The sequence below is a fragment of the Chionomys nivalis genome, chromosome X (assembly GCF_950005125.1).
Source record: "Chionomys nivalis chromosome X, mChiNiv1.1, whole genome shotgun sequence".
NCBI lineage: Eukaryota > Metazoa > Chordata > Mammalia > Rodentia > Cricetidae > Chionomys > Chionomys nivalis.
In genome coordinates this window covers 19,547,059-19,567,590 of record NC_080112.1, presented here as the reverse complement: position 1 = coordinate 19,567,590, position 20,532 = coordinate 19,547,059, and the positions used below count along the sequence as shown (strand labels likewise).

The 20,532-nt window shown below is 42.6% G+C and overlaps 1 protein-coding gene across 3 annotated transcripts in view; it reads left to right on the top strand.

Moving 5' to 3' along the window:
• Shroom2 (shroom family member 2) overlaps positions 1-20,532 on the top strand; it is a 119,778-nt gene that overhangs the window by 92,496 nt on the left and 6,750 nt on the right. For all 3 annotated transcript variants that reach the window (XM_057759749.1, XM_057759751.1, XM_057759750.1), the window contains 3 exons: positions 12,851-13,060; positions 16,723-17,268; positions 18,258-18,420. In XM_057759749.1, the coding sequence (XP_057615732.1) occupies positions 12,851-13,060; positions 16,723-17,268; positions 18,258-18,420 (919 nt within the window). The remainder of the gene's footprint in view (positions 1-12,850; positions 13,061-16,722; positions 17,269-18,257; positions 18,421-20,532) is intronic.

Below are 20,532 nucleotides of genomic sequence, written 5' to 3'. Positions count from 1 at the left end.
AACATGACAAACTAAGGATTAAAACGTCTAGTTTGCTAATCCCTGTTCTGCATAGCAAGGCATATACTAGAATTTTAAAATCACAAGTGACTTGGCCTGGTGTCAACCAGGCTTTTAGTTCAGCTCCTTGAGAGACTAAGGCAGGAAAATGCAAGTTCAAGTTCAGGTTGGGTAACTGATATGAAAGTAAAACGCAGATTGGAATTATAGCTCAGTGGTGGAGTGATCGTCTCATAGCCTGCGGCCCTAGATACTTGCAGTTCCCAGTATTGCCAAAGGGGAAATAAAACAACAACAAAGTGTGTATAATTGTTCCTTTTATAAACACCGTGAAGGATATAAGGAGACTATTAGGCTAGTGATATACCCCAACTGGGGAAGCACTTGCCTGGCATCCAGGAGCCCTCTGTTCAATCCCCAGTAGTGCAGAAACTGGACATCCTGGTGCATACCTTAATTTCGGAATGTAGAAGGTGGAAACAGGAGAATCAGAAGTTTATGGTTACCTTTTGCTATATAGTTACCTCAAGACCAACCTGAGACACCTGAGATCCTGCTTCAATAAAGGAAGGGAAGAAAGGAGGGGGGGAGGGACGAAGGGACAGGCAGAGAGATTAATGGGAAGAGAGAATTATTATGCATTTAAGAATGGCAGGAAGAGTTTATGTGAGTAAGGATGTGATGAGGTTTGGAAAACTATGTTTTAAAAAACAAACAAACTTTCCTGGCCTTTTTTCAGTTTCATCTAGGACAGTGTTGTTTGACCCAATTGGGACTCCACAGACATCATTTTGAAGGCATAGCCCAGGGCTCTGGAAGTTGTTCCCACTGGAGGAACATAGGTAGATTCACCCTAGGCCTGGTGCCAGGGAACATTCAGTGAAACCATTTTTATAGATAATGATTATTTCCTTTGGAAGGGACATGCAGAGTCAAGGATTAAAATGCCAGAAATATAGCTTTTGATATCTACACGGAGTGGGTAGAAAAGTGGGAGAGAAGGAATTTGGAAGGCGAAGTTTTGCAAAACAGATTCATAATGTTTTCTTGACATCCAAATTGTTTGGAGGGCTGGTTTTGACATAGATTTGGAGGCATGTAATCCTTCACTATTTAATGCTCTTCCTGGCCTTCTTACTAAGTTTAACCAGAACCCACTTCCTTGCTGCCTCTAATCTTAGTAGCAAGTATGATGTGATGGGGCTGCAGACATGAGAAAGGCCTTGCCACAGAACTCAGAATGTATTTTGTAAAAGCAGCTAGTTCACTGGGATATTTGAACAGCAGTTATAATAGATTATTATAATTTCCAGGTTCAAGCGGTGTGTGTGTGTGTGTGTGTGTGTGTGTGTACATACATACATGCATGCAGAGTGAAAAAGTCTATGTTAGTGTCTATTACTTTCTACTTTGTTATTTTGTTTTTCAAGATAGGGTTTAACTGTATAACCCTAGTTGTCCTGGAACTCATTCTGTAGATCAGACCACCTTATTTTTTGAGACAGTCTCTTAACTTAACCTAGAACTCATCAATATGGTTAGTCTGGCTGGCCAGAGACACTCTTTTCTCCAACCTTCCCCCAGCACTGGGGTCACACACACATAGCACCACACCCGGCTTTTACAAAGATGTTGGTGATCCAAACTCGAGTTTTCATGCTTGCACAGCAGGAATTTCCCAGCCTACTCCCCACCCCCTCTATAATTACTGGATAGCATTAAAAGTCAGTGCCTGTTAATCTGAGTTTGCATCATTTATGAGCGGAATTTCTCTTTTTAATCTGTCTACTCCCCCAACCCATTTAACCACAAATGACTTATCATTTTGTCTAAATCAACTTCATTACTACTTGGCATCTGAGTTTCTGTAAGCTAAAATGAAATCCCAAGGAAACGGCAAACCTTTTTAGTCCATCTGTGAAGAGATTGGAGAAATAAAACTCATCTGGTCTTCTAAAGTAATTCCCACATGGCATGAGAAATGCAGACTAGCTTAGAGAGAAAAGCTTTAGCAAAGAAGCATTGCAGTAAACACATGGTCAATGCCAGGATGTTGCTGGGTTTGCGTTTTCCCCAAAGGATATCCAGCAAGACACAGAAGTTTGGAGACTGAGCATGGTTGTGTACATCTGCTATCTCAACTACTTAGGAAGTTCAGGCAGGCTTGCCTGGGCTCCATTACAAGTTTGAGACCAGTTTTGGCTACATAGTGAGATCTGGTCTTAAAGACACTCTCCAAAATTCCCAGAGGAAGAAAACTGCGAAATGAAAAGGTCTAAGAGTTTGAATAAAACTTGTAGAAATAGTTCTTTTCCTTGTTATCATTCGCATAATTTCTCTGTTAATTTGGCAAGTACAGGTTGATCATCCCTAGTCCACAAACCTGAAATCTAAAATTATCTTAAATCAGAAACTCTGTGCCCACATAATGCCACAAGAGACAAATTTATTTATTTATTAAAGATTTCTGCCTCCTCCCCGCCACCGCCTCCCATTTCCCTCCCCCTCCCCCAATCAAGTCCCCCTCCCTCGTCAGCCCGAAGAGCAATCAGGGTTCCCTGCCCTGTGGGAAGTCCAAGGACCCCCCCCACCTCCATCCAGGTCTATTAAGGTGAGCATCCAAACTGCCTAGGCTCCCACCAAGCCAGTACGTGCAGTAGGATCAAAACCCATTGCCATTGTTCTTGAGTTCTCAGTAGTCCTCATTGTCCGCTATGTTATTAATATATATATATAAATAATATATAATATTAATCTATAATATATATAATATAATATATAATATATAAATGTAAATGTGGCATAAGTTAGCATTATTGCATTCATGATTATAATTAAGGTCCATTCCATAGGTGTTTTATTTTTCATACCTATATATGCAAATAGTCCAAAAAAATATTTTAATTCCAAATTCAAATATATTTTTCCCCAAACATTCGAGATAAGAGATACTCAACCATCTTGTTTCCATGCTTGAAAATTTGGCAGTCAGAGGATAATCAGACAGTCCCTATTCTACAGCAGCCTATGCTCTGGGAAGTCTGATGATTAATTTCTAAGAACATAACTGGTACCGTTATTCTTAAATGTTCGTGCTCTTTAAATGTTCCTGATGAGGTCTGTGCCTTTGTTGATTGGTCAGTTGGTTAACTGATTGCTCTTTGGTGTTCTGTGACTGCTAAGAATTATCAGGAATGTGGGAAAGGTGGTGGAAAATTGTAGGTTGAACGTCTTGTCCCGTCTTCTAGCTGCCTGACTTCTACACAGAGATCTGACTGATACATACCTCTAAGCTGTAGGACAGACTAGCTATATATAATGGACGATGAATCTACCCTTTCCCAGATCGTTTTTGTTTATACCCACAGCCAATGGAACTGTTGTAGAACTGTTCCTGTTTAGTGTGTGTGTTGTGGGAGCTGCGGGCTGGCATTCCTGACACCTAGCTCCCAGCCACCTGGCTAGCTCATGCCCCAAAATAACAACACACAAACTGTATTCTTATAAACACTGCCTGGCCCATTATATCTAGCCTCTTCTAGGCTAATTCTCATGTATTAATTTAACCCATTTCTAATAATCTGCATAGCACCACTAGGTGCACTTACCGGGAAAGATTCAGCATGTCTGACCTGGCGGCTGGCTGCATCGCATCTGGCTCTGAGAGGAGCTGCCCTGCATCTGAGCTCACTTCTTCTTCCTCCCAGCATTCTGTTGTTTACTCCACCCACCTATGTTCTAACCTATCAGGGCCAAGCAGTTTCTTTATTAATTAACCAATGACCTTCCTCCATCATATGTGTGTAGTTTATACAATGCATGTGAAGGTCAGATGAAAACCTCAGACATTGGTCCTCACCTTCCAACATGTCTGAAACAGGGTCTCATTGTTTTATATCAGGCTACTCACATACAAACTTCTAGGGATTTTCCTGCCTCTGCCTCCCACCTCAACATAGGAGCAGTGGGATTGTTAGTCCTCCCACTTGCTCATCAATTGCCTTGGCCACTGAGCCACCTCTCTAGCCCACGCTGCTATTCTTGAATTTTTGCATCATACTTAAATGAAAGGAGGAAAAGTATGTTAGTGTCTTCATTACTTTTCTGTTGTAATGGAACACCGTAACCAAGGCGATTTATAAAAGAAAGTGTTTAATTAGGCTTATGGTTTCAGAGGCAGCAGGAACATCTCCAAATTTACATTGTTACCCGCAAGTAGGAAGCAGAGAAAGAACAGACTGAGGATGGCACAGGTCTTGAGAAACTTCAAAGCCTTCCCCAAGTCACACACCTCCTTCCGCAAGGCCACATCCTAATCCTTCTCAAACACTTCCACTAGCTGGGAAACAAGTAGACTGTCTTGCCTGAGCTCTGTGTGTTCAGTCTGGGCTATGTGTGCCTTGTGTCATAGAAAGAAGTGTATGGTGATTTCTGTCGTGGAGAACCATGGATGATTCCATTCATCTCAGAGCAACTGTTGCATCTGCCTAAGATCCCTGGTTCAGAGGAGCTCCATGCAAATCCTCTCCTATACCATGGGATCTCTGTGCCTCAGAGAACTTATAGCTACCCACTTATGGTTTGATTTGAAATTTCTCCCCTAGGCTTCTGTTTTGAAAATCAGTGACCGCTCATAGCACAATTTTGATGGCTGTGGAGCCTAACTGGTAGAAGTGGGGCGAGCTTTTGAAGGTTATTCCTGCCCCTTATTCTGCTGTTCTTTCTCTGCTTACTGTTCCGCTACGATATGAAAAGGTCTCTCATATATTCCCACTGCCATTGAACTTCTTCACCATTTCATCCCCAGCTATGACAGACCGAAATCCCTCTGAAATGAGGAGTCCAAAGAAAGCTTTCTTCCCATATTTTATCAGATATTTTATTACAATGATAAGAATCTGACTAATGCACACCTGTGTGATACAGTATGGCCTGTGATGACCGTGTTTTTGAAAGGGGATGAAGCTTCCTCCGGCTTGTTTACCAGTTAGATGATATAAGACCAGTATACCATGGATCATGATTAGAAGCATCTGCCAGCAAAATCCCAAATCAGATGGGACTCATATCTTACTCAGGCCTTAGACACCATGTCATTGATAGAGCAATATCTGATAATAATTCAGAGTCCTCTTCCTGTCCACACCAAAAGTCAAGAATGGATGGGAAAGAAAGACCCTGTAGTATTTTCATTAACAAATTCAAATGATTAGGATAATTTCCCCATCACCCTTGATAAAGATAGTTATAAATTCTATTAGCAAAACAATAGTGAATTGATTTTTGATAATAGAGCAGTAAAAAAAACATTTAGTTAAGTTGGAATGTTTATATACTAGGTTATTCTATCAAGAAAAAGTACCCCCTTCCCCTTGCGTAACATTCTTCACAGTGACTGACAGTGAGTGGAAGCAACAAGAGTAATTGACTCTCTCTCTCTCTCTCTCTCTCTCTCTCTCTCTCTCTCTCTCTCTCTCTCTCTCTCTCTCTCTCGACAGGGTTTCTCTGTATAGCCCTGACTGTCCTGGAACTTGCTCTGTAGATCAGGCTGACTTCAAACTCAGAGATTTGCCTGCCTCTGTCTCCTGAATTCTGGGGCTAAAGGCATGCGCCACCACTGCCCATCTGGTATTTACATACACACACACACACACACACACACACACACACACACACACACACATATATGTATAATGGGTGGCCAAGGAGATGCTGGAGAAAACAGCTGGAGAAAGCCCCCTTCCTGCTGGGTGAGGAGTAGACGCTAAATAGAAACAAACTGTAAGACCACTTCAGAGTCCCGTACTAGGGTGGAACATGGAGATTGGCATTTCTAGTGGCCCATGTGGTAAGGAGACAGGTGTGCCTAAGATGTGGCTGCAGGGAGGAAAAAAACAGAAATTGACAGCATTGAATGCAGATTTCTCAGCTGCTGTGGTGAGCAGATGACATCCTCAAAAGCAGAAACTTCCCATGGAGTTCTGGGACTAGCTGTCTCCAGAGAAGGAGCAGATACGTCAGTTTATATAATAGTGAGGTTAATAGACTTGATAGAGCATTTGAGTGTTTTCCCACATTGACATGAACATGTTATACCAGAACAGACACATTTGTGTCTTTCTGTGATGGCAACACTTATTGAAAACAACAAATTTACCAAGTGTGTCATCAGTTTCCTTGGCAGGAATTTACCGAGTAGTCCCATCAGCATAAAGGGCCTCTGTAGGAATGAGTATGCTGTGGTGAACTCCATTGAAGGTTTGCTGTCAGTCAAGCTGGAGAATCAGGCTTGAGTCAAGCATCAGTGTGGAATTGAGCTGTAAACGTGACGAGTGCAAAGGCCATAGAAGTAGGTCAAGATGGAAGAATAAATCCACAAACAGATGGCAGACAAAACAAGTAGATCGTTTCAACGGTAGAGACTGAATCTCAGTGAAGCTTCTGGAACACTCAAGAATCCTCTGCCAACTGAGTCTCTGATACATCTGGGTCATCAGAGGATAGGGTAGCAGGGCCATTAGGCATCCTTTTAAGGTCTGTCTGAGAGTGTCTCAATTCTGCCTCTATCTGGTGTGCCCAGTAAGTTCATGAACCAGATTTTCCTATGTAATTTGAAAAATAGGTTGTTACTATATGGTGGTTGTGAGCTACCATACATTGGTGCTGAGTGCCGTGGACTGACTCTCTTGGAGATTGAAGACCGAGGGAGAACAGGGGTGAAGGCTTAGGAGAACCCAGGATTCAGCGAATGACAGACAGACACAACTCTAATGAGATTTGAATCTGCTGCAATTTTACTAAAATTCAAGCATCACTTTTAAGAGATTACAGAAGGAAGTTGGCAGACATAAAAGCTTCCGTAGGAAAATGATTACAGACAATTGATTATTCTCAGCAAGTCTTGTGGTCAGGGCCAGGTGGGCAGAGCTTTTCTTTGAAATTCGTCTCACACCACTAACTAACTGTGCTTCCTCATGGCCCTAAATCATATCTGCCCTCAAGGTAACCAAGGTGACCCAAACACCATTCTTCAGGATTCCACCCCCAGGGTTTGCTCCAATATTGAATGACTGGCTTCATGTTATCAAGAATAGCCTGCCTTTCTTTCCTATCTAAAATGTACCAGGGGTTTCTCATTCTGGCTAGCCTCTCCATAAATGGTAACTCATGCCATTCCATACATTTTCCTTCATAATTTACCCATCTTCTACCAAATCTCCTATCATGAACCCTTTCTGTTCTAGGGTATCTATAAATTCCCCCAGAGAGCGAGCCAGAGTCTTAATCATAATATTAATGGCCTGAATCAAGGGAGGGAACTGATGCATCAGTTCCTCCATATTCAAGGAGCCGTTGGGAATGTTTCCTGGTTCCTTGAACAGATTAAGTTTTTGTCAAGAGAAAAGTAGAACAGAAGAAAAAGATAACAGAGCCAACACAAGGAACCATAGCCAGGAACAAAGTGAACGAGGTCGTTGAGGCTAATCAAGCACCACAACTCGAGCAGACTGCCAGGGAGCCGCCGGGAGCCAAGCTCCAGGAAGCACGAGCCCCTCATTTTGAGACGGCCACCACCTGAGAGGCATTTTGTCACACAGGCGAGACAGCATCGATGTGGCAGCTGAGAACAGAACCTGGGTCCTCTGGGAAAGCAGTATGCAACACTCTTAACCACATAGCCATCTTGCAGTCCTTTTCTGATGTGATAGTTTTAATATGACCATCTGTTCCTATAGTCCTGGTTTACTTTGATAAATCTGTAGGGTGGTATCCGTTTTACTTTTAGAAATACATTTTTTAAACTTTCTTTTTTTATTTACTTTCATATATACCCTCTGCCCTGTAACCCCCAAAATAAAGTAAAATAATGGAAGCTATAGTCAGTCAGTCATAATTTAATCATTTATCCATATATCTACTTTCAAGTGTTTATTGCAAAGAGTCCTTGGTCTGGTTTGAGACCTCTAGTTTCTGCTACACTATTGATACTGGGCCCTCACCCTGAACTCCTTGGATATCCTGTTTTTGTCCTGTGTCATAGAGATACAGCAGCTTTAGGTCTGCAGGATTGGTCCCTTGGCATGCTTCAGCAGATCCCAGATGGGATGGATGTTAGGGTGGGTCAACTCAACCCTAGTTTTGAGCCTGGGTAATTGCAAGTTTGGTCAGCCCACCAACTCTCCCCTGTCTTCACCATCAAGGTGAACTCTGACATTGCTCCAGCTAGTTCACCCCTTGCAACATAAGCTGTTTTTATGCCCTCGGGGTCAGCTCTCCCACACCTACACCAGCAAGGCCAGCTCTACTGTGTTGCCCAGGTAAGGTGCAGGGACCACTACTCTCCCAAATGTTGTAGTTGATGGGGGGGCACTCTCTCACCCATCATAGTTAGTAAAGGGGAACATCTCGCCCCTGCCCAGAGCACAATATGGCAGACAAGGGGCAGGGCTGGAGCTCCCAAGCTCACCATCACCTACATATACCTCACCCCATCCCCCATCCCATCCCACCATCAATAGGAACATCTCTACTGTACTGCCCAGGCAAGGTGCAGAACCCATTCTCCCAAGTGCTGCACCTGGTGAGGGGTGATATAGATGTGAATAATTTGCATTGGTGTGGATCTTGGCTTATTGATACAAATTTCAGGTCGATTTTGTTACGTGTATATTTCTTCTCTTATTAAGGTATCATGTTTGTGCAGTTCATTTAGAAATGTAATGTATAATTAAGAAATATAGGTTAATAGATAGTCATCTATAATAGTTAAGCTTGTAGTCATGTTAGATTTTCTAGATGTACAGAGATATATTTCAGTTAGATATTCTTCAAATCTTTCACAGACCTTCAAAATATGGCATTCAAAATGTTTTTAAGAACTTAAGATTTTTCATGACAATGAGACATATCTGCTCCTGGCAGCACCAAGTTACTTCAAGAGTATGATGGGCATCAAAGAGCCTCCTTATGGAATTGGTTAGCCATTTGGGCAAGAAACTATCCTTGCCTGGACTACTTAACTGGATATGCAGGATCCACAGAGAAATGACTGCTTAACTTGCCTAAAGGTGAGATGATCCTTTGAGGTTCCAGCTTCATGAAAGAGTCGGTAAAACATTCTGCAGGACACAGAAGAAAGGGACTGTAATTTCCTGCTTCATGGAGAAGTCTGTTGGACACTATGGACCTGTGTACTGAAGATGGATGCCCCAACGATACAGAAGAACTTTGGGTAACTGTCCAGGCAGTGAGATGTCTCTGTCATTTTTAGAGTTTTGGAAGTTGCTTACAATGTAGTTTATGTTTACTTAGGTCTGGAGTCTTTGATGGAGTTGAAGAATTTATAGTTATAGTTTTTCTTAGTTATGATTAAAGATAAAGTAGATATAAATATTGTAGCTGTAATTCTTGCTTGATACCTGTCTTGCTGTATTTAATTTTACTGTGTTAAAGTTAAAGCCTTCCTTTTTTTATTTAAACAGAAAAGGGGAAGGTGATGTCTCTGGATGCTGTAATTACTACTAATGAATAAAAAACTGCTTTGAGCCTATGGCAGGGAAGAACAGAACTAGGCTGGGAAAGCTAGGCTGTATGCTGGGAGAAAGAAGGATGGAATCAGAGAGAAGCCATGGAGCTACCAGAGTCAGACACACCAAAACTTTACCAGTAAGCCACTGCCACGTGGTGATATACAGATAAATAGAAATGGGTTAAATTAATATGAGAGTTAGCCAATAAGAAGCTAGAGCGAATGGGTCAAGCAGTGATGTAATAAATACAGTTTCTGTGTAATTATTTCAGGGCTAAGTGGCCGGAATAAACAAGTGGCTCTCTCCTCCCTCCAACAGAGGTTTCTGTCCCACCCAGTCCTGCCTGGTCTGACAGCCGTTCAGTCACAAAGAAATACACAGTGGTCTATATTACATAAACTGATTGATCTCAGGCTTCTTATTAACTCTATAACTTATATTAGCCCATAATTCTTGTCTGTGTTAGCCACGTGGCTTGGTACCTTTTTTGGCAAGACAGTCACACCTTGCTTGTTCTGTGTCTGGCTTCCTCTGCGTCTGGGTCATCACTATAGACTGAAACTTCCCTCTTTCCAAAATTCTCATTGCCCCGCCTCCACTTCCTGCCTGGTCACCTCACCTATACTTCCTGCCTGGCTACTGGCCAATCAGCGTTTATTTAAAATACAAGTGACAGGGTACAGACCATGGTCCCGCAGCAGGGTCAACTCCCCCACATACCTAGCCTGAATATTAGTTGCTAGGACTCTGGAATGCTGTTGCCTTTGCCACCTTCCTTTGTATGGCACCCTTCCAGCTCCAGCATTATTCTCAGGGTAGCATACAGACATAAGGAAACATAGTCCTTAAGTCTTCTTATTATCTTAGGGATTTTTGTCTCTGTGTACATCCATTCCTCCCTGCTACCTCCATTGCTCCCTTCCTTTACTTAGGATCTTCATATTGCCCAAACTATACTTGAACTCACTATGCAATCAAAGGATGACCCTGAACTCCTGATATCTCTGCCTCCCGAGTGCCAGGATTGTAGGTCTGTGGTCACTTGTGTTCTATTTCAAATGAATGAAAAAGGGGCAAGCCTAGCTACTCCACAGACTGAAGCAGAAAGATCACATAGGTACAAGGCCTGCTTGGGCTGTGGAATGAATTTAAGAACAAGTTGAACCATTTACTGAGACCCTGTCTTAAAATAAAATGGGGGGCTGTGGTATGGCACACACTAGCATGTTGTACAAAGCCCTGGGTTCAGTTCCTGGTTACCTCCCACCCAAAAGCTAGATAAGGTGCTACATGCCTGGTCTGTGCACCTAGGAGACTGAAGCGGAAGAATGGTAAGTGTGAGGCAAACATAGTAGCAATAAAAAATCCTGGAAAGAAAAACTGTTTATAGAGGCTGGTTGGCTGATTAAAACTGTAGTAATAATGAAGATGTTGGAATGTTTTACTTGGACTAGCTTTAGCCCTGTGAATTCCTTGCCCACCTCTGTGTTGGAGGATCGTATGACTAATAGATTAAAACCTTTTGTAATCTATTAACTTAGTAGACCCATTTGCCTCCACCATCCCCAAACTAAGAGTGTCATCAGATAATATCTCAGGCCTATAGGACAGATCTCCTCATCTTTCTGTAACCGCCTCTCTGATATCCACGCCAAATCTATTTTAAACTTGCCTTGTATGACTTTCTTTGTTTGGTAAAACTGTAAAAACTTCTTGAAACTTCTTCCATATTGTAACATGGAATTTGGAGTCACCTAAACCCATGTTCCCAGGCTGCAGTCACTCAAATATGGCCCCTGAATAAACTATCTCTTATTCCCTTTAAGATGAGAATTGTGGTTTTTTGCATCCACCGTTGGGTACTCTATGAGACCCTGCTTCAGAAAAAATACTATAGATCAAGATATATATGTACATGGCATAGCCGCATATACAGTCATGCCACACATCTACATATACAATACACAGCACAGGACAGATACATAGCACACGGACATATATGCACCACTGGTACACGTGTACATTTACATAAATCTGCAATGACAGCATCCATAGCATATACATCTATTCATAAATGTACGACTATATTCCAACATAATACAAACATATCACACTATCTACATTCTATGTCTCTTGGACATCATTAAAATCACACATTTGAATATGGTTGCAACAGAACTCAACTTGTTACATCTAGGTCTTTTTTTATTGTGTCTATCTGTGACCTGATTTGTATGAACTGGGGCTGTTAAAATCAGTTGGTGATTTCATAGTGTTGACTCTGTAAGCTTGGGGTTGGAGAGGGCCAAGAAAAATAGAGAAGGGGAATTGTTGGGGAAAGGGATGTTAAATTGCTCCATCAACTGTAGTGTAAGAAAGATAAACTCCCCCCTCCCCTCTCCCCCTCCACTCTCCTTCCTCCTCTCCTCCTCTCTTCCTCTCCTCTCCCCTCCCCTCCCCTCCCCTCCACTCCACTCCCCTTCCTCCTCTCCTCTCCCCTCCCCCGCCCTCCCTCTCCCTAGAACACAGCAAGGTTATCATCCACAAGACAGGACACAGGCATAATAGTCCTATAATCCTTTGGCCTACCAAATACTGTGCCCTGCCCAACTCGATAGTCAATTTTAGATTGAGAATTGCTCTTTTCCTTAAATCAGAGATTTGTTTTCTTTCTTTTTTGGGGAAGGGGTGTTTCTTTTAAAGAAATGTAGTTTGTATATACATGTGTGTCAGTATCAGATCTATATATACATGTCATTAATACTTCATGTTCCATAAAGAACATGTTACACATACAGCCTAACATACATCGCATGTGTTGTAGATTGTTACCATTTCACAAGTGGCAGTTGGCAAAGGTGTTGGAAAACGTGTAGTCCTTAAAGTGGTCTACTAGAGAAGATCCCAATCAGAATTCTTGTCTCATTTTTATGACATCTTCCTCTAAATGCCCTGAAACCATTATAGGACCTACTGAATCAGAACCCACAAGCCAATTCCACATTTCCTGCATTGTCCCACTCCCAGGAAGATGCAGAGCCTCTGCAGGAGGGCCTGAACCAAGTTAGGGCTCTACCTCAAGAATACGCATACTGTCAGACTTGGGGCCCCAAGTCCAGGGTTGCCTTTTACCTGTTCAAGAGCGTACTTTATAGCCAGTGTGCGCAACCCTGCATGCTAAGAAGGCAGCCTTGTCTCACAGGCCTTCAGTGACTTATCTCAAGTCCAGTACGCCTACAGATTCTAACTTAGCTCTCCACAACAAGTTCTTACCAACACCATTTACTGAGTCCCTGGATATGCGTGTGATTCTCCTACAGCTCCTCTGTGATCAGCAGTGCCCAACCACAAGACAGCCAGCATGTGAATGAGGAGAGAGCTTTCTCTGAACCAGAAGCCCAACTCTCTTCTAAGCGTCAACACCGACAGACATCAGCCATGGAAACCTCTCGCTCCCCTTCACCCCAGTTTGCCCCACAGAAATTGACAGACAAGCCTCCCCTGCTTATCCATGAAGACAACTCAGCAAGGTATTGTTCTATGACAGTATGCTACAGCTTCAAACACTGGGGTAAAATCTGGTCATGAAAAATCGTGTAGAGAATGAGCCGTAGCTCAAATGACCAGTTGTAGTTTAGTGACATCATGATCCTCTCTGTCTGCATTGAATGCATTTCTGTTTGCCTTACTACCTACCTGGCACATTCAGACTAAGCATATTTTGCCAGTGATCAAAATCAGTTTTAACCCAAGTATAAGATATTTGGGTAGAGTTGAGTAATGTCCAGCATTTTCATACTCTTTAAATTTTCCCCTCTCCCTCCTTTCCTCTTCTTGTTTTGTGAGACATGATCTTGATACACAACTTGAGTTGATCAAGAATTCACTGTGTAGCCTAGACTGTCTATGTACCCTAAACTGTCTTTGAACTCCTCACCCTTTGGCCTCTTACCTCTAAAGTGCTAAGATAGCCAAAGACTCTTATCAACTGATTAGTTCTTCAACCTACCTCTCTTTAAACTTCTGAATGACCCAGATAAAAAGCCCAGTGCCACAGGTTACCTCTTTTCAAGTTATGGTTCAGTAAGGTCTCATAGATCCCCAGCCATTATAGGTTATTACTGTTGCTCTTGGTCACCTTCCAGAACTTTATCCTATTGCTGAAGAAGTTACATGCTTGAATCATAAAACATGCAAACAAGCTGGTAGTGACCTAAAAGTTTCATCCCCACTGGCTAGCTTTCATAGTGCCAGAAAGTGTTACTGATGGTAGGGGAGTGAACTAATAAACAGTCTTACCCAGTTGTGAACTCTGGGAATTATAATCATGAATGTTGTGGGAGTAACTAACTATTTTCTGATTTGATCTAAGACCTGCTCCACAAATTGGACCTTACGCCTGCTACTGTTAACAGTGCCGAGAACCCATAGCTGGGTAGGTCAAAGACTCTAGGAGAGAACCAACTACTCTCATTCTGATAAGTGGGTATTGCATCAAATCTTCCCTTTTAAGTACTTGTCTTTATACCCATAGGTTGGTACATTTTAACACTCATCAGAGAAGCTTCTTTTGCAATAGAAGACAATTAACATAGAGATCCATAACTCTTGCAGAGAATATGAACCTCTTAAGTTTTCATACCCTTGTAAGCATAAATTCTAATTGGTCCTTATAGTAAAAACTTAGAGTCAGCTATGGGGGGTGTGTATGAAAGCTGAAGGATCAGAGAAGCAGAGTGGCCAGGCACTAGAGAGTTCTTGTCCTACCAATGTTCAGACTGAAGGGGAGATCCTGTCTCTACAAATCCTCAAAATATTTCTTTGCCAAACCTCAGACTGCAGGCTCAGTTTGCATCCTCAGACTCCATCTGTCTCCACCAAATTTCAGAATGCAACTGAGCTCCTGCCTCCTCCCGCCTTCTATTCCTCTCTCCACCCAGGCATATCCTTTCCCGTCTCTACCTCCCTAGTGCTGGGGTTAAGGCATGTGACTCCCAAGTACTGGGATTAAAGGTGTGAACCACCACCACCCAGCTCTGTTTCTCTTTGAGACTGGATCAATTTTGTGTAGCCAAGAGTAGTAGCCTTGTATTCAGAGATCATCTGCCTCTGTCTCCCAAGTGTTGAGATTAAAGGTGTGTACCACCACTGCCTGGCCTCTGTGGCTAACTAGTGGTTTAGGTCTGCACCCTGATCTTCAGGCAAGCTTTAATTGTTAGGTTACAAACAAAATATCACCACAATACCCTAAATGGGACATGATATCACACCTTCTCCCAGAGTTCAGAGATCATTGTGGAAGCATGGCCGGGAAGCTTGTAAGAGGCAGAGGTAATGAATGACTACAGTGAAACTGTTTTCCAGACAGGACGGGGCAGCTGCACATATCAGCTCACAGTGGCTGTGACTATGTACAAGATTAAGCCAGACAAATCCCAGCATAGATGGAGGAGAGCTTCACAAAGTCCTACCCCCTGTTGAGAAGCTTTTGGCAAGCACATACTAACAACACTAAGTAGACTTGGAAGTTTTATTAAAAAACAAAAAGCAACATGAAATTGGGAAGGAATAGTGGGGGGACTCGACAAAAGCATAAGCATGTATGAAATTCTCAAATAATAAAAAGCCATTTTAGAAAGGACATCATTGATGTTGTTATTATACCTCTGTCCTAGTGAGGGTTTTACCACTGTGATAAGAACCATGACCAAAGGCAACTTGGGGAGGAAAGGATTTCTTTCACCTCACAATATATAGGTCACCATTAGAAAAGTCAGAGCAAGAAGTGAGGCAGAGACCATGGAGGAACACTGCTCACTGGCTTGCTGCTCATTGCTTGCTCGCCTGCTTTCTTATACAACCCAGGACCACCAGCCTCAGTGGGCTGGACCCTCCCACATAAAGTAGTAATCAAGAAAATGCCTGCACAGACTTGCCTATAGGCCACTCTGATGGAGGCATTGTCCAATTGAGGTTCTATCTTCCCAGAGGATTTGCTGTGTATGCCTCAACTGTGCTTTATGTCTTAAATTAAGCATCTTTCAATTGGCACCATTGTTAGTAATCTACAGAGAAGCTATCCTTTTCTGGTAGTTTCTTCTTCAATGGAATCCCACAGCCTGAGTTGCTTAGAAACAACAGACGTGGCTTGCTTATGTTTCTGGAGAATGGAAGAGCAAGGTCAAAGTGTGGCAAATTCAGAAACATGTTTATAGATGACACTTTCTTGCTGTGTCTTCACATGGTAAAGGAGGCAGGAAGCTCTCCAGTGTTCATATGTAAAGACACTAATACCATTTAGAAGAGTCCATTTCCAACACACCACTTCTCTAAGGCTCTGTTTCCTAAGACCACACCTAGGGTATTAAATTTCAACCTGGGAAGCCAGATGTCATGGCACATGCCTTTAATTTCAGCATTCAGGAGGCAGAGGTGAATCTCTATGAGTTTGAGACCTGTCTTAAAATAAATCCTAGGAGTTTGGGTGCACATACACGTTCTTATCATAGCAGTAGGAAAAACAATAAGGTGACCTTTGTGATAGAGAAACTGTATACCATTTTCATACAGGCAGTTTCCGGTGCCTATAAGCATCTCAACTCATTAGAATTATACTGAACCACTGTAGGCTTCATAGTGAAACAGAGAGATTTAACAAATGGTTTTGATGCTTTTTTGTTGATTTTTATTTTTTATTTTATTTTATTTTTTTCGAGACAGGGTTTCTCCGTAGCTTTTGGTTCCTGTCCTGGAACTAGCTTTGTAGACCAGGTTGGCCTCAAACTCACAGAGATCCACCTGCCTCTGCCTCCCGAGTGCTGGGATTAAAGGTATGTGCCACCACTGCCCAGCACTGCATTTTTTTTATTGCCCTCATAATAAAAACACAAAATCAAGGAGTGTGCTTGATTTTGCTCGTGTGATTGAGCATTTATCTTAAATCCCTGGGTTCAGTGCCCAATTTCATAAGAAAACAAAAATGAATATTAAACAGGTTTTGTGTCATTCAGAACCTCTTCCTCCGATGCCTATAGGTGTGTGGCAGAGTTTGAGGGGTTAAACGAGGACCATTTCCAACCTCTGCTTTGTCTTTCTATTTGGCTAGTTGACAGTGGGTCTTTGTGTTAGGATACCTCTGTGAATAGCGGGTGGAAACCTGTACATGTCAAGAAGACAGCCCTTGTCTTTACAGAATCGAGCGGGTGATGGACAACAACACCACAGTGAAAATGGTGCCCATAAAAATCGTGCACTCAGAAAGCCAGCCTGAAAAGGAGAGCCGCCAGAGTCTTGCGTGCCCAGCCGAGCTGCCCCCACTTCCCAGTGGGCTGGAGAGGGACCAGATCAAGACGTTGAGGACATCAGAGCAGTGTTACTCCCGTTTCTGTGTGTACACACGACAGGAGGTGGAAGCCCCTCATAGAGCCCGCCCTCCAGAGCCCCAACCTCCCAGCACTCCAGCGCCTCCTGTCAGAGATAGCTGTTCCTCCCCTCCCTCACTTAACTACGGGAAGGCCAAGGAGAAGACCGTGGATGACTTGAAGTCTGAAGAATTAGCCAGGGAGATTGTGGGAAAAGACAAGTCCTTGGCTGACATCCTGGACCCTAGCGTGAAGATCAAGACCACCATGGATCTGATGGAAGGGATTTTCCCCAAAGACGAATCCCTCCTGGAGGAAGCTCAACAGCGGAGGAAGCTGCTTCCCAAAGTCCCCTCACCCAGAGTCACAGAGGACCAGTAAGTACATGACATACACCTGCTTGTTTATCAGTCCCTATCTCCTAGGCTTAGAAGTAAAAGAAAGGACTTGGGGCATATTGATATTCATTATTGCTTCTCAGGGGAGGTGATGGTTTTCCTTGGGGTCCCTAGTACTTAGTGCTTTTTGGTAAGTCTTTAAATGTTCATACCTGGATTTGATTGCTTGGGGCTTAGCAGAGGCAAGATGATGCCCACAGGAGAATGGAACACTCCTGACATCTAGTGGAAGCATAGCAGAAATGACTAAAGATCTTACAGTGTATGAGACAGCTCCCAGATACCATCAGTGCTGACCCTGAGAAACCCTTTGTTGGTATGAGGCCATCAGTCTGCTTCCTCAGTTGTGTGGTGTCCATCATCTAATCTCCATATTCAATATAAAGATCTCATGCCTGTCCATCTATTTGTTTGAAAAGTAGGGTCTTTCTATGAACTTTGGGCTCCCTTGAACTTGATTCTTCTACCTCAGCTTCCTCAATGCTAGGGTTATAGGAATATTCCAGCTCATGTCCCTGTCTCCCTCCTTCCCACTTCTTGATAATGTTGAACTAGAAACGCAGGTCTTCATACATACTAGGCAAGCTGTCATCACTGAGCTATAAGCCTTACTTCTTTTGTCTTGTTTTGAGACAAGTTGCCTAGACTGGCTTTAAACTTCAATCTTCCCGCCTTAGATTCCTGAGAGCTAGCATCTTTACATGTATTTAATCTGTGTCTCTTTGGTCTTCCTGCCTCTCACCTACTTTTAAGTCCCATTCCAGAGTCTGCCTCTAATCTAAGGATGTTATATTGATAAGATTTTCTTTCTTTAGAGATGTTTGTTTGTCTGTCTGTTTAAATTTCGGTTACCTAGGGGCCAAGGATGCATCTCAGAGGTAAAGTATTTACCTAGCGCATGAAAGGACTTGGATTTAATCCAAATCACTGCTGGGATGGGAAAAGCAATTTTTTGCCTCTTCACCCAGGAAACAGGACACAGGCGTGCCAGGGGTCGTGTCCTTGGCCACCAATTCTACCTATTACAGCACTTCGGCCCCCAAGGCAGAACTTCTTATCAAGATGAAGGACCTACAGGAGCCTGAGGATTATTCGGGGGGTGACTTGGACCACGACCTGTCAGTTAAGAAGGTAAGAAGTGCAAATCTGACCTCAACTCAGTAGCTTTAATTGAAAACTACCAAGGAGGCTGAGGCTAGAGAATCATTTAAGGCTGGGAGTTCTGGACCATTCTGGAAGGAATAAGGAGACCTTCCTCTGTGCAAGCAAGATCCCCTACCTGCTGAGCGTAGAGATATATGCATGTTATTCTAACACTAAGAAGATTGAGGCAGGCCGGTGACGAGTTCGAATCAGTCTGTGCTGCACGGTAAGTTCAGCCTGATCTTCACAGTGAGATCCTTCCTCAAAAAATTAAAATAAAAACAAACAACCCTTTCCTCAGAATTGTGTGTTCTAGCCTTTCTACAAAGCCCTTGAAGATCCATCTGTAGGCAGACTAGAGAAAAGAGCCCTCTGTAAGGGACCTTGAGTTCTTATGGAATTATGTACGGCTACCACAAGAAAAAAAAATGACATGTCTAACATAGGCTTGGTAAACCTGACCCTCTACCTGCTTTTAGAAATAGGTTTTATTGAAATATAGCCATATTCATTTGCTTATATATTGACTGCCACTGATCATGGAATCTACAAGGAGTAAAATATATACACACTAGTCCCTCATGGGAAAAGTTTGCCAACCCTTGCTATACTACATCAGGTATTAGACAGTTGGATAGAGTGAATAGCTAGAGACAAATGCCTGTGATTATAGAAACACAGAGTAATGTCAGGCAGGCTCTTACCCTAGAACTGTGTCCTGTGTGATGGAAAGGTAGAGGAGGTACGGATACCCTTGGTGGGAGCTAGGTGGTCTTGGGGAGAAGCAGCAAAAGGCAGGGCTTTAGCTTCATGAACCAAGAAAGAAGGTTGGAAGTTAACTCAGGGCCAGTGTATGCAGTACCCACGGCAGTCACGGCAAGGATACTGTTATCTATTGCTCATGACCCAGTGATTTGAAAGATAGCACAGATTGATCTTAATTATGTAAGAAATGTTAGGGAAGGGAGTATTATGACCTATTTATATAATAAAAATATTTTCAGTGTAGAAAATGGTAACCTTCTGGGTTCTGGGAACCAAATATGGTCTCTTTGAATTAGAGCAATATATACTTTATTCTAATCATGTGTCCATATTTTTAAAAGCATCAGCATTTACAGTTTTTCTTCATAAAACAGAATTCATAGAATTTGAAGCATTCTGATTTAGGCTATGCTGTACATACATTTTTATTTTATTTTACGCCCTGGCAATGCTGAAGCATGCACAGGTAGCCCGTATATGGCGGTTCTGTTGAACTTGTCCATATTGGGTTTCACGGTCTAAGTTGATGAGGATGACTGACTGGGTCTCTTCCTCCTTCTTTCTAGTTAGGCTTTGTTATTTCTTAGCACAATGCATTTAGAAGTGCATATTTTGGCCAAGGACATAGCTTATTGGCAGAATGCTTGGTTACCTAGCATATATTAGGTCCTAGATTCATTCTCTAGCTCCCTACCTTACAAAGTATGCCAAAATGCCTTTAAAATCCAGGTGCGGTGATATGTACCTATAATCCTTGATTCAGGAGGAAGAAGGAAGGGGATTATCATAACCAGCTGGGATCCATAACCGGCTGGATGCCAGCCAGAGCTATACAGCAAGTTCCTTTCTCAGAAATGCCACCCCCGAAAAACAATTTACAAAATTATTTTACCACCTTTGTCTATATAGTGCTCTATCTATTTGTTCTGAAGAGCACCCGGTACTGGAATAGCGTGTCAAGAGGCCACTGCTTTGGGTCTGGGTGAATCACAGAGCGTGATGAGTTTTGTTACATTTTATTTATTTATTTTTGTGCACAGAATCATGTTTTGTAAATATCCGTGTTTTCTAATAGTCTTACTCAGCCTAGGGATTACATCCCACATGTTGAGAACCACTGCTTTAAATGACTTGTGTCAGGGTGGGTAATAACTTTAATGTTTACTGGTTTGTCTGAGGAAGATGGGGTTCTGGAAATGAATGCCCAGTGGTAGCTGCACAGAAGCATAAATGTGCTAGGTTCCGCATTGTCACACACTTTAAAACAGTCAAACTGTGGGTTAGTGTAGGTCAGCCACACAGTGGATGCCCAGGATGAACAGCGCCCAGAGTTAT